Source organism: Gopherus evgoodei, chromosome 4 (genome assembly GCF_007399415.2).
Source record: "Gopherus evgoodei ecotype Sinaloan lineage chromosome 4, rGopEvg1_v1.p, whole genome shotgun sequence".
NCBI classification, from domain to species: domain Eukaryota; kingdom Metazoa; phylum Chordata; order Testudines; family Testudinidae; genus Gopherus; species Gopherus evgoodei.
Window position 1 is genome coordinate 56940757 of NC_044325.1, and position 17165 is coordinate 56957921.

At 38.7% G+C, this 17165-nt stretch overlaps 1 protein-coding gene across 1 annotated transcript in view; it reads right to left on the reverse strand.

Moving 5' to 3' along the window:
* AQR (aquarius intron-binding spliceosomal factor) overlaps nucleotides 1–17165 on the reverse strand; it is a 102119-nt gene that overhangs the window by 38386 nt on the left and 46568 nt on the right. Inside the window, exons 20-26 of the mRNA XM_030559367.1 lie at nucleotides 16248–16489; nucleotides 13573–13719; nucleotides 13107–13176; nucleotides 6958–7068; nucleotides 4410–4519; nucleotides 1546–1681; nucleotides 439–648 (exon numbers count right to left, since the gene is read on the reverse strand). Coding sequence (XP_030415227.1) covers nucleotides 439–648; nucleotides 1546–1681; nucleotides 4410–4519; nucleotides 6958–7068; nucleotides 13107–13176; nucleotides 13573–13719; nucleotides 16248–16489 — 1026 coding nt within the window. The remainder of the gene's footprint in view (nucleotides 1–438; nucleotides 649–1545; nucleotides 1682–4409; nucleotides 4520–6957; nucleotides 7069–13106; nucleotides 13177–13572; nucleotides 13720–16247; nucleotides 16490–17165) is intronic.

The window sequence follows — 17165 nt, forward strand, 5'->3', positions numbered from 1 at the left end:
TCTCCATGTTTCACCTCATTTAAAAACTATTTGCTTATAAAATCAGTCATAAAAATACAAGTGTCACAGCATGCTATTAAAAAAATTGCCAACTTTCTCTTTTTTACCATATAATTATAAAATAAATCAATTTGAATAGAAATATTATACTTACATTTCAATGTATAGTATATACAGTATAAAAAAAAGTCATTGTATGAAATTTTAGTTTGTACTGACTTTGCTAGTGCCTTTTATGAAGTCTGTTGTAAAACCAGACAAATATTTGGATGAGTTGATGTACCACCTGGAAGACCCCTGCATACCCCCAAATGTACACATACCCCTGGTTGAGAACCACTGGTCTAGATTTTCTTTTATACTGTCTGGTTTAAAAAAATGCCCCCTCAAATAAATAATTCCAAAAATTCCAGTAAATTGAAATTTTACAAATCTTACCTCAAGCTGAGTGAATATTTTCTTAATATGTCTGAAACATCCTTCAGCAATTTCCATGTCCTCTTCATAAGATTTGCCTTTAAAAATTGGTTGAGGGGCATTTGCAAAATACTGGTGAAAAGGGAAGAAACTAGAGACATCTGCAACATCAGGAAGCTTGCCACCTTTAACTTTCACTTTGCTAATATACTCCTCCCAACGAGACATTACCTGCAAAAAACAAAGGTGTCGTGATGGTGTATATATTTTTCTATTCAACAGGCTTTTTTTTTTAAATTTTAGGCTACCTATTTTTATATAGTACATATTTGCATAAAATTCACAGGTTTATATTTGGTTTTAAACATAACTTCAAAAAATAATTTACAAATATATTCAAAGGAGAGAAATTGCATTTTTTTTAGTAAGACTAAACTATCCGTAAAAGCAGCGAAGAGCCCTGTGGCACCTTATATATTAACAGATGTATTGTAGCATGAGTTTTCGTGGGTGAATACCCTCTTCGTCAGATGCGCATCCGACGAAGAGGGTATTCACCCACGAAAACTCATGCTACAATACATCTGTTAATCTATAAGGTGCCACAGGACTCTTTGCTGCTTTTACGGATCCAGACTAACATGGCTACCCCTCCGATACTAAACTATCTCTGAAACAGATAAATTACTATTTTGATGCTGTACTCTACCATAAAAATCAAAGTGAATTTCCAGTTGCGTGTACCCTTTCTTTTCCTTCATTTAGTTATCTAATGAAAGCAAAAACAAGTTACTGCCTTGAAATCTATCATCAAGAGCATGAAGAAACTTGCTGAGATTGTCATATCTGAAGAGGAAAATCCAGATCAGAAACGTTGCCAATAGTTGTACAAAAAAGCAAGAGTGCTGGCGTTTTAATTTGTGAGTTATTAAGCACAGAGTTAAAAACAATAGCAACACAAACAAGTAACATTATAATTGTAGCTTCAGTAGCTGTCTACATTTTCAGCCACTAAACAAAACCATTTCTTTAAACTCAATTCTGAGGAATTCACTCCAATATCCACAATGTGCTTTATAACAGAGGGAGGTCCAAATCTGCTCTTTGGAAAAATATTTAATCTCTTACTTGGTATAAGAAGAAGTGGCCAGCTGTTTCACAAGTATAAGAAACATCTCCTGGGACTCCCAGGCTCTCTTGTAATCGTCCAACCTCTCGTAGAAGCTCTAGTCTTCGACCCAGGACATAATTAACTCTTCCATACCTATAGAATGGATGTAATGTGATATAAAGAATTATGTATTCTGAGTTTCTTTCTCAGCCAAAATGAATTTTGCTGAATGTCAATACTTGGATGTCGCAAAAATAACTACACAGAAGCAGCACTGGACTTTTCTAGTTACCAGTAAAAATAGAATAAAGAACTGCTACCTGCCAGCTGCTACTATATATCTAGATAATATTTCTATGCCCCCTCTCACCACAGAATCAGAGTGCCTCAAACATTGACGAAGTTATCCTCACATATTCCTGTGAGGAAGGGAAGAATTATCCAAATTTTACATGTGGGGAACTGAGGCAGAGAGATTCAGCAAACTGCCCAGAGTCATACAGGAAGTCTGTGACAGAACCAGAAATTTCACCAGTAATTCTTGAGTCTCTCTCAGACAAACCATGCTTCCTTATGTGAACGCCAAAGCTCTCTGCAGTTATCCTTTCATAATGCAGCCCCGGCATTCTTAGAAACACTTCTGTGTCCATCCTCTGATAGCCACACCCTAGACAGGTGATTGGACCCACTTGCGGGGGTAAGGGGGATACCTTCTGTCTGTGCTCTGAGTGTTCATTTTACCCAATTCAAACCCCGAATTGTTTCCTTTGCACAGTCAGTTTTCCCAGTGTAAGTCTTTCACACAACAATGGGAGAGAAAAAAATTAAAAAAAGAAAATGTGACTAAAATCATAACAAATGGCATAGGAAATCAGGGGTGGCAATAGTATGTGATACTATTTTAACTCTTTCCCCTCCCACCCAATTATATTGACAACAGCCCATAAAGGTCAAAACAAAAATGTGTTACTGAGCTTAATGAGTTTTCCATACGTGTGCTTTTAAAATATTATTTCTGAATGTGAGAAAAGAATAATTTTCAAAGACAGTAAAAGCTCCTAACAAAACATTTATAAAATGCAAGTTTTTTCTCATAATGACAAAATGGAACCTCCTAGAACTCATGATTTCTATTTTCTTACTTATCAAAAAACAGGGTAGCTGAAGCTGGAAATTTAAATACTATAAGTTACAGAACTGAAAAGACCATTCTTTTACAATTGAAGCAACGAAATTACTTTTTCAGTAGCCATAATCAAATCTGCTTTCTGGAGTGTTATAAACACAATCCAGCCTCCAGAGTTACAAGTGGCCACAACCAGATTTTTCACTAAAAAGAAAAAATGTTTTGATTCATCACAATTCATGTCATGTGCTTAGTTTTGTTTAATTAATATGTAAAATAGCATTCACACAGGGCTATAACCACCTTTCATACATTAAAAAGACAATTGTACTGGTATGAAGAATGAACCCAGGAACAATCCAAATACCAGAAAGTAATCAGTCAGAGAAAAATACCAACTACCCCAAATCCTTCTCTCCTGCCCTCAGCATATTGTTTTCTCCCCCAAAAACCTAGGCATAGAGCAGTAGCTTTGCAGCAAGACCTGACGGTCAACAGTCTTGGATTATTTTGTAGAGGGAAATGTTAATGTATTATGTAAATTACTGGGTGTTAATATTTGTTTGAAGTGTTACTGTAGCCAAATTGGTCTCAGGTTATCAGAAACATAAGGTGTGTGAGGTAAATCAAGATATTGTCAAAATAATCCAGTACTTGTTCACTTCAATTATTTTCCAATACAAGCCTCTGATCCTACGAACATTTACTAACATGTGTAGCCCCAATGAAGTCAGTGGGACTACTCACATGTAAAATCAAGCATGAGAGTATTTACAAGAACAGGGCCTACATCTGTACAAAAGTTAAGCTGAAGAACTGAAAACTTTATGAAATATGTGTAATTGTTAATCATGGACACATTCTTCAAAATTTATTATTTACCATTACAGTACAAGCTCTTTAGTTCAAATAGATGTTAAAAAAATGCTTTAAAAATGAACTATTGTAAGCAATTTTGTAAAATAATTATGAGCAGAAGGGATCTGAGTTTGAAATTTCAACCGTTCTATAATATGCATTATTCAGCATATTGCAAGTTAAAATAACATGAATAGCTGCAAAGAGATTTAGAATTGCAAAGAGTACATTATTTTAGCCTTCGATTTGCATTTCATTAAATAAAAACTCCATAAAATATATACATGCTTAAAATATATTTACAAGTTCAAACATCTAGATGAAGACAGGTGAATACACAACTACCTTGATGTGTATAAAAATAGAAAAATGCAGTTTTTTAACCTAACTGGCTACAAAATTGGGGGGGAAAAAGAATTAGCTAAGAAACTATATTGAAAATAAAAGCCCTATACTCAGGGCTCTAAGGGTGTCTATACTGCAATTAAAACCCACAATTGGCCTGGGCTTGGGCTAAGGGGCTGTTAAGCTGCAATGTAAATGTTTGGGCTCTGGCTCCAGCTTGAGCACTGGGACCATCCCACCTCATAGATCCTAGACCCCAGGCTACAGCCCGAGCCCGAATGTACGGCAATCAAGCAGCTCCGTAGTCTGAGCCCTGTAAGCCTGAGTTACCTGACATGGACCAGTCAAAGATGTTTAACTGCAGTGTAGACATACCTTAAGTTACAGTTGCAGTAACACTATGTTAGGACATAATTTTATGGGAAAGGAAGCATGAGTCTAAGCAACCTGCCCATTGTTTATTACCAATGAAAGTAGGAGTTTAAACATACACTTGCCATGTTTACACAAATTAGCTTATCATTAGCACCTTCCTCTTGCCCATCAGCTCACCTGCTGAAATCTTTCTCTGTCTCCAATTCCTCCTCTCCATGACCAAGACGCAGGAGGTGGCGCTCATCAATGTCTAATGCCATGATTTTCTCAAACAGCTGGTTCAAGGCCTAGAGATTGACAAGAACAGGGGAGAAGGTAGTTTTTAAGAAGTTCAGAGGCTCTTGCAGGGAAAACTGAAGATTTACCATTGAGCATGCTAGAAAAAGATGCCTAGTTTGGTAAGAACTGGAATCAAAACAAACATGAAGGTAACTCTTAAATTAGAGTTCTTAATCTTGGGGAGGAAAAGAAGGTCAGTCTACTGATACTGCTGCCTTTACATGCTATAAATACACAGTGAAAAAACAACATTACACACACACACACACACACTCACCTCTACTTCAAGCCTCTGCTTAAAAAAATTGGCTCTCAGTTTACAAAACTGTTTCAAGTACTAGACTTCTTAGCATCCAATTATTTGCTATGAAAGCAACAAGTCATTAAGAAATGATACCCAAACCAAATTTTGTCCATTTACCATTTATTGTGCATGCTTTTCTAAAATTCCCCTGTAGTTTCTACTGGATAGAATATACTTCACTTTCTGTCTTAAACAGTTATGGAGTAGAGCTGTTTATAGGCTTTCATCTCAGGTATGGCTTCATTTCACTGATGACTAAAAGGAATCCCTGTATACAGAAGTTTGTAAACATTAGCTTACATGCAGGTAATGAACTCCCTAAGGCTTACCTCTCCCATCACCCTTTATTTCATCAAAAGAAGGACTGCTTCAGACTCAGACAGAAGCCACTGTACCAACACAGCCTGGATACCATTATCGCAGATTGTAGCCAATCAACAGAAGGGCAGGGAGAGCTATAGGTCAACTGCATGACTGCTTATATTTGTTTTGATGGAAGATGCAGAAGTAGTTGCTCTATTGTTGCGCCAATTAGAATGTCAGTAGAGGAGTGAGATGGGATGTGGAGAAAGTTACTTAGAGAGGGTGGGAGGTATGTACTAAGAATGGCTGAACTCCTCCAGATGATGATAATGTTACATGACCTAATGACTGATCTGAGCAAAGGGGTAAGCAGAATTGGCGGTTTTATAATGCCTGAGGTGAGAGCAGGCTGCTAAGTAGGGCCTAAGGACACTTTCTGACTAAGAAAATATTAAGAAATGCAAGGGTGTATGGTGCAGTCTATGGCCAGTGATGAATAACTATATATATAAAACTATATATATACATATACACACAGACACACACCTAGTAGATGGGTTACAGGTGCATCTCTGGACTGCTATAATGGTAGATTTTCTTGATCACATTTGGAAGATGAACAGATTATGGAGACAATTAGATTTCTTGACTACATAATAAAGGAAAGGTAATTAGGTCTCTGTGGCCTGTGATGAGATGGTGGATATAGGGAGGTGTTCTGTCTGGTCTGTATGTGAAAGACAAGACAAGTGTTATAGGGCTGGATTCTAGTCACACAGTGCAAACCTTAATACAGATACACTTAAATGAGTTTAGTTTTGCCCAAATTAACCTAAACTGACTTAAATAAGGATTAAACTGACTTAAGTATGTCTATGTTTGGGTTTGCACTGGTATAGCTAGATAAATTTTATATTAATTTAGTAACACTAGTGCATCTTGCCTGATATCTGAAAGCCCACAGTATCTGGCTTGTCAAACAAAGTTGGACTGGAATGGTGGCTCAGTGGTAAATGCAAAATTGAGATGTTATTCTGTAGTCCAGATAGGGCGACTGAGGCTATAATAGGTATTTCAGATATAGCAGAAGCAGAAAAGTCCCATACATTTAATAGGAAAACAATATGTAACTTTTTGGATTTCCATCCTAATCACTTAAATGTCCTAAACAGAAAATGCATCTAACATACTCCAGAACGTTTTAAATTTTGATTTCATCATAACTTCCAAATCTCATAGACTCATAGACTCTAGGACTGCAAGGGACCTCGAGAGGTCATCGAGTCCAGTCCCCTGCCCTCATGGTAGGACTAAATACTGTCTAGACCATCCCTAATAGACATTTATCTAACCTACTCTTAAATATCTCCAGAGATGGAGATTCCACAACTTCCCTAGGCAATCTATTCCACTGTTTTTATCTAGTTAGAGGGCACACCCACCCTACCCACTGGACTGGCGGGTAGCGATCGATCTATCGCATCTCTTCTAGACGCGATAAATCTATCCCCCAATGCACTCCCCGTTGACTCCAGAACTCCACCAGGGCGAGAGGCGGAAGCGGAGTCGATGGGGGAGCCACGGCCGTCGATCCCGCACCATGAGGACGGGAGGTAAGTTAGTCTAAGATACGTCAACTTCAGCTACGCTATTCTAGTAACTGAAGTTGCGTAACTTAGATCCATCCCCCAGCCCCACCCCCCTCACTCCCAGTGTAGACCAGACCTAAGACTCCACACAAACCTGTTCAAGTCCACATCAATGGAAATAACTGTACTATTGAAGCCACATAAAACAGAGCAGTACAAAAAATTTGTCATACAGAAGTTGTTCATTTACCTGGTTGGAATGTGTAACTATCAGGGTTCTCTGTTCTGGGAAATTATGATAGAGATTGGATATTATCTGTACAGCCACATCAGTTTTACCTGTACCAGGTGGGCCTACTACCTACAAAATGAAAAAAGAACAAGTATAGATGTGAAGTAATTTGTAACATATGACAACTATTCAGTTGGAAGCATAAGAAGTTATTATGAGTTGGGTAGAACAAGATGGTTTGCCAAGAAGTATCTTTATTTTGACAAAGCATTTACTTAGGAAGCTGATGACAAAATTCTACTCTAAATTGCACCATTCATTGTCAAATGTGTTAAATGTGTATACATTAATACAATAAGATACAGTGGAAAATTTAGCCCTGTGCTAATGCAGAATCCTGTGCAATGGGAATACCGTATAGACAAACTGCTGACTCTGATTCCATGGTGCGCAATCTGAAACTAGTAGGCTGTTACCACTGCTTAATTTGTCCCCAGGACTTGAGAGGGCTCTCTAGGGTTGGCAGTTCATTGCTTCAGCATCACTGTGCTTGCTGCATCAGCTATAAATGTAAAAAAACTTGCTTGCGTCCCAGCACCCCTTTCATTACAAATTAAGCACTGGCTGTCACTGAAACTTCCTCATACATGGAGAGTGGTCACAACAGGCTGGGGAACCTCAAATACTAGTGAGATATGAGGCAACACAGAAAGGCAAGAAAGAGCAGAGACTTAAATATCATAGATAAGAAAGAAGGAGTGGGACAGATTCATAGGTTGGGTGCTAGCTTGGTGAAGCCCTGCCCTTTTAATTTACAATAGGTCCCTGCAAAATCTAAGACTGTCCCTGTTGACATTATCAATATATCCGAGATCAATACATTTATAAGAAACTACACAGAATTTAACATTAATAAATACATTATAACTCCGCATCTCAGTTACAATTCTTTATATTAAGAGTCTGGTTTTGAAATTCAGACATTATATTTCACTCCACGCATTTATGATCATAAATGTAATATTTTCATTTTTATTCACCATTTAGTTACCATTGATGTAGCTGCATTATCCTTAATATCACTGCTTTTTGAAACATACGTATTTAAAAGCAGTTAAACCATCTGTCTCTGTCTATCCAGGTTCTTATATTCACATCTGTCACAAACATATTTTAATTTACTTTACATTTACCCAAACTCAGAAGAACTGCCAAATGCTAGCCTTGAATCTGAGGGAGCTAATGTGAGGAACACTTTGGAAGAGTTCTGTGGAGACTGAGCACCTCACATTTGCGTCCTGGAGCCATCAGATTCACCCCTATATAATGAAGCAAACTAACTTTCTCTACACCTAACATTTTAAATATGAGCAAAAATCCAATTTGAGCAAGGTTTCTAAATATTATGGACAATCTCAAATTGTAGTACTTTGAAGAGAGTTAAGAAATACAGCATGCATCAGAGTAGAATGTCACAAGAACCTACATATGACATTTCAACCAAAACGGGCCAAGTCCTGCTTGCCTCCTTCAGACAAGCAGTCCTATGGACATGTAATTTGGATTCCTCACATAGGGACAGCAGGATCACACCTCATTACCATAAATAAGCACAATATACTCGACAATAGTTCATCTTATTTATCATAACTGGAATGAAAATATGGGTTCACACTGTAAAGTGAATAGGAAAGAGACAGGCTCAAACAGATGCCAAAAACCAAAAACAAAAGATCATCTTGTGGGCTTAAGCAAGTAAAAATTACAAGAGTCTTATTATTTAAGAAATGCTCATTTTAAGTGTCATTTTCCCCATTATGTCTAAGAGAATGCTCTCTGAAATAAGAGAAGATATTTTTAAACTGAAAATAAGTGATTAGCAAAATATAGCCAAAAATTTCCAAGATTTCTCTCAGAAGTTATTTTTTTCCTTATGGACTGCTGGAACTAAACACGATCAGGTACTACAATTTATCCCTAAAAGCCTTCCCATAAAAAATATGCAGATGGTACTTCATAATACATTGTGCTTATACTGGAAAAGTTATTCTTACTGATTCATCAACGATTAAATTATATTAATTAACAGCGCATAATACTAGATTTAAATAAACAAGATTAAAACAAAGAGCTACATCACCTAGAGTTTTTCCCCTCATGTATTTTATGTTTTGATTATATATTATAAAATGGCAATAAAGATTTTAATTTACTAGTCATCTTTCCAGCTGACAAGTGAGGAATACTGGTATGAAAAGAGACTCCCATACACAAATGTGTGTATTCTTAGCCAAACGCTATAATTATTAAAAAGCCAGCAGTTCAAATCAATGGGCTTGTTCCAGAAAAAGTCATTAAGTAATTTTTAATTACTTATCACTAGTGAATTTTACTGTTGCCCAAAAACTATCTGACATGGGAAATGTCTTCTTTCATTTTAAAAGAACCCATCATGAACTGCAGATATAGTCTAACTATAAGCCACTGATTTATCATCATTCACAAGGTCGTCATTTGCCTTACTGCAAACTAAGTTGTTAACCAATCTTAAAACCTTTACTCAGATGAGTAGCCCCACTGATTTCAGTGGGCCTACTAATGTGAGTAAAGACTGCAATATCAGTCCATGAAAATGAACTTAACTGTATCTGGAGATTCTTCAAGATGTATGGTCCTTATCTGTATTCCACACAAGGGCACCATGCGCCTGAATCCAGAGATTGTTAGTAGTATTCGCTGGTCGGCACGTGCACAGTTGTTCTCATGTTCCAAACCAAGAGTATAAAGGGCAGTGTGACTGATGCCATTTCCAGTTCCTTTTCTTACAATGAATCTGATTATGATCCGCAGGAAAGGGGATGGAGGGCAGGCAATGGACTACAATCAGGGACCACACACACATCGAAGAACTTCCAATTATAGGTTTTGGAAAAAATAGCAATAAGTAGATGGTCTGATTCATGTGAAACTCTGAAAGTACTTTAGGGATGAATTTTGGGTGATGGAGAAGAGATCTGTTCTTTATGAATGATGATTCACAGCAGATCTGCTGAGAGTGCTCCCAGCTTGCTTACCCTTGTGGCTGCTGTGATGGTGAAGGCCACTTTCATTGAGAGATCGAACCATTATTCACATGTTCTATGTCCTAAGGGAGGTTTGGTGAGAACTGAAAGGACAAGACATATCCCAATGTGGTGTTGGTTTCACTCTAGTGAGAAAGTTCTAACAAGTGCCTTTGGGAATCAAGTCATCGTAGAATGGGTAAAGATAGTACGGGCCTTGATTGGAGGATGAAAGATGGACCCACCAGGAACTGACAAAGGCCCAATGTCTTAAAGGTAGGAAGATAGTCTACTGGGATTCCTTGTATTCTAGACTATGGAACTAACCGGCATTAACTTGATCAAAAGGACTAACATTTCCATTTGGCCAGACATTTCCCAGTAGACTCTTGCCTGCTTTGGTTGAGACGGGACTGAACCATCATTGAATATGAGCACTCTATGTCAGATACCCATCCAAATATCAGGCCTTAAACTGAAAAGGTCCTGGGTTGGTGTGCTGGATTGTATCATTGTATTCTGTCATCAGATCTGAAGATGATCAGATGTGAATGGGTTGAAATCCTCAGGCGGCCAAAGAACAGAACTGTTTCAGACAGTTGAGTGCGATGAAGATAACCTGAGCCATGTCATGATGGATCTGTTGCAGGACTTGTGGTATCAGTGGAATGGGAGGACAGGCATATCTGAGATAGTCCATCCAGGACAGTAGCAGGGCATCAATCACCCTTCAAGCTTTGGCCCAGAGCTGCTCTGTAGTAGTACAGAGGTAGTTTCTTGTTCTCGTGGGATGCAAAGAGATCCCAAGATGGTGTTCTCCACTGAGTGAAGATGTCATTCAGAACAGAACCATGCATCTCCCATATATTGTGTGGAAAAATGTCTGTTGAGCTTATCTTGCTACGGAGTTCTGCACCTGTTAGGTATGCTACCAAGAAGGTTATGGGTTTTATGATATACCAGGTCCAGTGGCTGACTCTCTCTATACACAGGGGAAGGCATATGGTGAGCATGTGTACTCATGTGTGGAATACACACAGGACCATCTCTCAAAGAAAAAACGGTTACCTTCCTTTTCATAATGGTTGTTCTTGTCCATTCGATTCTATGTGTGTGCGCGCCCATGTGTGCGGTCAGAGATTTTTGCCTTAGAGGTATCCATAGGGTTAGCAGTGGTGCCCCTTGAGCACTGCGCTCACGCGTCAGTAGGGCTGGCGGCACCTTATATACCGACGCATGAGTGTGGCACTTGAGGGGGCACCACTGTTGACCCTACGGATACTGCTAATGCAAAAATGTCCGATAACTGCGTACGTTCACACACCTAGAATGGAATGGACATGAGTAACATATCTCGAAGAACAGCAGTTACGAAAAGGTAGGTAATCAGTATTTCTTTGAGTGCCTCCTCATGTCCATTCCTGCGGCACCTGCTGCGTTAGCAGCGCAGGTGGAGGCCTCTGCGCTCTTGGCACCAGGGCAACTTGTGAAGGCGCTGGTGATGTCAGGGGTTTAGGTCCCATGCCACTCCCAAGAGGCAGTGGTGGACTTTTTAGAGGGAGCTAAGGGCCCCGACTGGGGAGGCACGAACGAGTGGCTCCTGAATGGCTGGGTAGCCCAAAGTGTGTTCCTTGCCCGATGACTAATGGCCCTTCTTGCTTGGTGCCGGGGAGCCATGCTTTCTCGCCTTCTTTTTGGGCACTGGCGATGTGGAACGGTACTTGACAAGTCCTGGTGGGAAAGCATGGAAGCCGGATGAAGGGCGAACTCCATGAGGAGAGCCTGTAAATGAATGGCCCACTCTTTCTGCATGCAAGGCCGAAGTTTTCACAAATATAGCACTTACCTCTCACGTGTGATTTCCCCCAAGCTCTTGAGGCCGCTGCTATGGGGGTGACTTATAGGCATAGGCCTATTACAATCGACGTAGGGCTTAAACCAGGGAAACTGGGGCATGCCTCACCTGGGACTCTAACTTCTAATTACACTTAACAACTACTTCAAACTACTATAAACAAACTATTTGAGGCCTTAAGTCTCAAAGTCAGTAAAGACGAAAAACCGCTAGCCTGTGGCTATGCAAGGAAAAGCGCTCCAACTAACCACCGCAGGTGGTAAGAAGGGACTGAAAGGGCAAATGGATGACAGCGCCTGATATACTGACATATGAACGTGGCACTCAAGGGGGCGCCACTGCCGACCCTACGGATACCGCTAAGACAAAAAACTCTGATGACCGTGCACACACCTAGAATGGAATCGACATGAGCAAGCACTCGAAGAACAGTAATTAAGTTTCATTTTCTTTCCTTCCTCTGTGTTTGTGTGCTACATAAGAAGAGATGGAGAGGAAAGCAAAGGTAGCATGAGGCCTAATTTCAAAAAGCAGCACTGAGTGTCTGGACACTCAATCTCCTTGCACAGTGGGGTGGAGAAAGAAGAGTCAGTGAGGTATTCTGAGTAGTTAATTTAAGGAGAGAAAAACAGCTAGCTGGTGAAAAAGACACTCTTAGCAGAAAATTTACTTATTAAGAACTGTGACTCCTGTAAACCCTTCACTGGACATGACTACATTCAAGCAAAATCAAGTTCAATACTATAAATTATGTCCTCAGTTTTGGAAGTGACGAACTGAAATTCTCCTGAGGGGCCCAACTGAAGCTCACTGAAGTCAACAGAAAGGTTTCCATTGCATGCAGTGAGTACTGCATCAGGTCCAAGATATTTCAATTACTGTAAATACAACCAAAACAGTCACAAATTCAGCACAGAATCACTATACTCTAAAATTAGTAATCACTCTGCCCCCACAAACACACACATGTATGTTAATTCAGTGATCCAGAGAGAATCCCCAACCACTGAAACACAGGACAGAATTCTATTCAGAGGTTTTTGTGGTTTGTTTGTTTGCTTTTTGTTTAAGAGAGAGGATGTTAATGGGTGTTTCCTTCTCTTGATCTGCTGGTAGGAAGAAAACACAAAATACAATCATAGTAGACATAGAAAATGGAAGTTACCTGTACTTCAGAGAATCTCTCCTAAATTTAAACAGCATAATTTTCAACAAGAAATATGATAACTCTTAATTATTATTGTCCTTACCATAGTCAGCCCAGGTTGCATTCCTGCACGTATAGCCTCAATCTGAGTATGAGTAAACTGAATAGTATTGCTGTAACAAACAAAAATAGGTTCAGTAAAGGCAGAAAATATAAAAAAGATGTTTTTAAGGGACTGTCTATATGGGACACTCAAAAAAATTAATCCAAATTAACTAAAGGTCTGAATTTAAAGTGGATTAGCTAAACTGCATTAAACTCCTGTGGACACTAATTCACAATTAAAGCGGCCTTAATTCAGTCTAGCTCACTTCTACTATCTACTGAAATAAAAAATCAATCAATAAATATAGAATAAATATTCTCTGTTTTATAAGCAGAAATTATTCCTGATTGTGTAAACAAACCAACGTGGAAACTCATTTGAAACCTACAATAAAATTTCAGTCTCCCAGACACTGGATTGTTACTTATGTATTTGCACAGAGACAAAGTTACAACAATATTACCGTTTGGGTTGATTGTATGGATATGGTCCCCTGTTGGGAATAACATGAGGTTCCACAATTAATGTTTTAGCTTCTTCAGTCTTTTCTTCATTACCATCCTCTTCTTTCCGTTTCTTCCCTTTTCCTCCCCTTACTGGGAAAGTTATCCTGTAAAACATATTTGTAAAGTTTCAACTTCATTTCTTTCACAAGTAGGTCAGACAGTCTTTCATATACATTTTTAGAGCACCAGCAAATGATATGGCACTCTATATACATAAATAAGCCATTCCATTTCCCAAAGATCTTACAACTTGCAAGACAAAACTCAAGACTAGAACAGGCTGGAAAATGCTGATTCATTGGAGTAAAATGTTTCACCAAGTCTATTCCTCACTTGGGAGTAGGACAACCTGTGCAGTCAGCTGGCCTGGAAGTCTGAAAGCCCTGGGGTCCTCAACACAGAACAGTCCACGTGGCCCCAGACCCTCGGAGCCAGTCTTAAAACTTCTATGCTCCAAGCTTCATAGCAGGGACTCTGGAAGCTCTGGTTCAAGCAGGGAGCCTAGCAGCCCTGAAAGCGCCAGCAGAATGAAAATGACATTCTTTTCAATTTCACGGCTACTATTCAGGAAGTAGCAAACAGGAAATTGACACGAATGTCAATTTCATACCGTTGGTCTCAGGAACATTGTATTTTGGTGTTTCTAAAACCAATTTTTCAGGGATCTCTGGTTTGCCAAGAAATTTTGGGAATTTGGCTTTGATTCCAAATTTCTACCAAAAACAAATCTGGAAATACCAAAACTTCTTCTGAACCAAAACCCAAGTTTCGGTCAGCACTATTCAGGACAAGACAATAGGACAACAATCCAGGAGAGAGAAAATGTAGGATTATTGATGAGGCACAAAAGCATTTGGTTGAAGAAGTTAGTTTTAAGGAGTAATACAGAGGTGGAGAGAATGTGTACTTGGCAAACGAGGACAGGGAAAGTTTTCTAGTCATAAGACATGGGGTAGAAGATAGAGAATTGGAAAAAGAGATAATATGAACAAACAGTAAGGTGAGATAGAATGGAACAGCACAGAGGGAGTGGGGAAGGAGAGTAGGTGGAGGTCAATATAAATATACATTAATGATAGAAAATAAGACACTACAGATAGAAGCAATGGACTCTCTGTAAACACTGGTGATACCTCACTCCTTCTAGTAGTGTTTCCTTCGCAGATTGTCTACATTATTTTTATGACAGTAGCACAAAGAGCTCCTGCATCCTCTAATTCCATTTAATATTGTATTGTGACAGGCACCTCTTCATGGTACAGCATATTAGTAAGAAATATCTTTACAATGCAATGGGGCTATAAATTAAGGTGAAGGGCTTCTTTTTGCGGCAAGGCTGTGTAAATCAAAGGAAAAATCTGTGACAGGCAATAAGTGCTCTCATCTCTTTGTGTAGGGACTACATCTATCATCAGATGTTACAAATGAAGCAGCATTTTGAAAGACTTTAATGACTTATATTCCGCTAAAGACAGGAAATCCTTACAATTCATTTCCCAAGAGAAATTAAAAATAAAGGTTACAAGGCATTTTGAGATTTATTGGAATGAAACTACAGAAATGCAATTTCTAGATGTTAGAACAGAGGTTCTCAAACTAGGTGTCGGGTCCTCAGGGGATCGTGAAGTTATTATTGGGGGGGGGGGCCTGAACTGTCAGCCTCCACCTCAAACCCTGCTTTGCCCCCAACATTTATAATGGTGTTAAATATATTTAAAAAGTGTTTTTAATATATTGGGGGGGGGGTCACACTCAGAAGCTAGCTATGTGAAAGGGGTCACCAGTACAAAAGTTTGAGAATCACTGTGTTAGCACAGATCATCTTGCACCTCACCCACTGGTTGTATATAGTTTCTCACACATATACTGTCCCATTATTATATTGAACCTCCCATTCTCCCCAACTTATTCCATCACCTTATACTTAGATAATAAGGTTTTCGAGCCAGGAATCATCATTGTGTGTGTGTACAGTGCCTAGCACTGGATCCTTGACTGAGGCTCCCATCCACGACCACAATACAAATAAATAATAAGTAGTCTGGATACCTTATTCTACATTGCCCACTACAGATCCACTTCTCCCCTACTTCACATCCTTCAAGACTCATGTCTGCCAAAACACATATCTAATTAAATGACAGCTAGACTGACAGATGGGAACAGCTGACATTTTTTCTATTTATTATAGAAAAGATGTCAAATGTAAAAGCTACATATATATATATATATATATATATATATATATATACACACACACACACAAACACACACACAGAGATTGTAACCCCACCCTTCGTATATCACTTTCCCCTATAGACTGTTTGGGTCAGGGACAATATGTTTTCATACGCATTTGTATAGGGTGTGGCACAATGACATCCTGATCCTAATTTTGACCTTTGGATGCCACTGCAATATAACATAATAATAATAAATTACAATAGCTGCTCTTATGAGCTATTTTCTCAGGCAAAAGAACATACTGAGTCACTGAACTAAACTGACTTACTTTTCCAGTAGCAGTTTCACTATGGTACTTTTTAGTGACTTAGATTTATACTATGGTTTAATTGGAGAATTATCTATTCAGACTGTCTGAGACCAAGTACATGTGAGATTCTTAGATCACCTGAAAGGGGGTTTCTGTAGAGCTGGATTGTCAACAGTTACTTTTATGTTATATCCAGGAAAACTGGCTTTTAAATGATCAATGGAAAGGAAGGTGTCATTAAAATCCAGAGAAGCAATCTGATTTGGCATTTTTGAATAATGAGCGCTGCTTGGATCTCCATATCCAAGGATGATGTCATGCAACCAATCAGGAACCACACAGTCTGTGTTCATCAGATTCCTAATAGTCTCCAGAACAGCCTGTGAGTGACAAAACAGAAGATGAATCAGTAAAAGTGACATCTTTTATTATCATAATGTAACAAACTGAAGATTAACTCTCTGAAGTACCCCAGCATCCCAGTGTGTTTCCGAGAAAAAAAAAAAAAGGTTATTTTCCACTGACAGGTGTTTGGTTAGATTGAATCAGTTGCTATATTTTCTGCTGATATCATTACATAACCTGTTCAACAAAATGTCAGTATTTAAGCAGAACAGTCTAAATACTGAACTATCCCATTAGCAAGCGCTAATTTAGCCAAATGAAACAATGGATTTTTTGGTTCACAACGGTGTCTATACAGTGCTACCAAATCATCATCATCACTGAAGTGTCAGAGCTATCAGAAATGTGCTTCTTTAAAAGTGGCTGTAACTCTGTTTCCTGTGTGTTTGACCATTATATGCTGAATTTACTAATAATGGCACTTTCCTTTTCTCAATGCTGCAAAGCAAATATACTGTATCTACAGATGGGCATGCTTTATTTTATTCTGCCTCAAACATCATCGAAAGTTCCAGGAAGTTCTCATTCCAGAATCCTTATGGATGGGGAAGGTGTCAGAAGCAGAAAAACAACAACAACAAAAAATAAACAAACAAAATTATTTTGAGATAAGTTACAGACCAGGAACACAAGGACGTAATAGCGTTATTT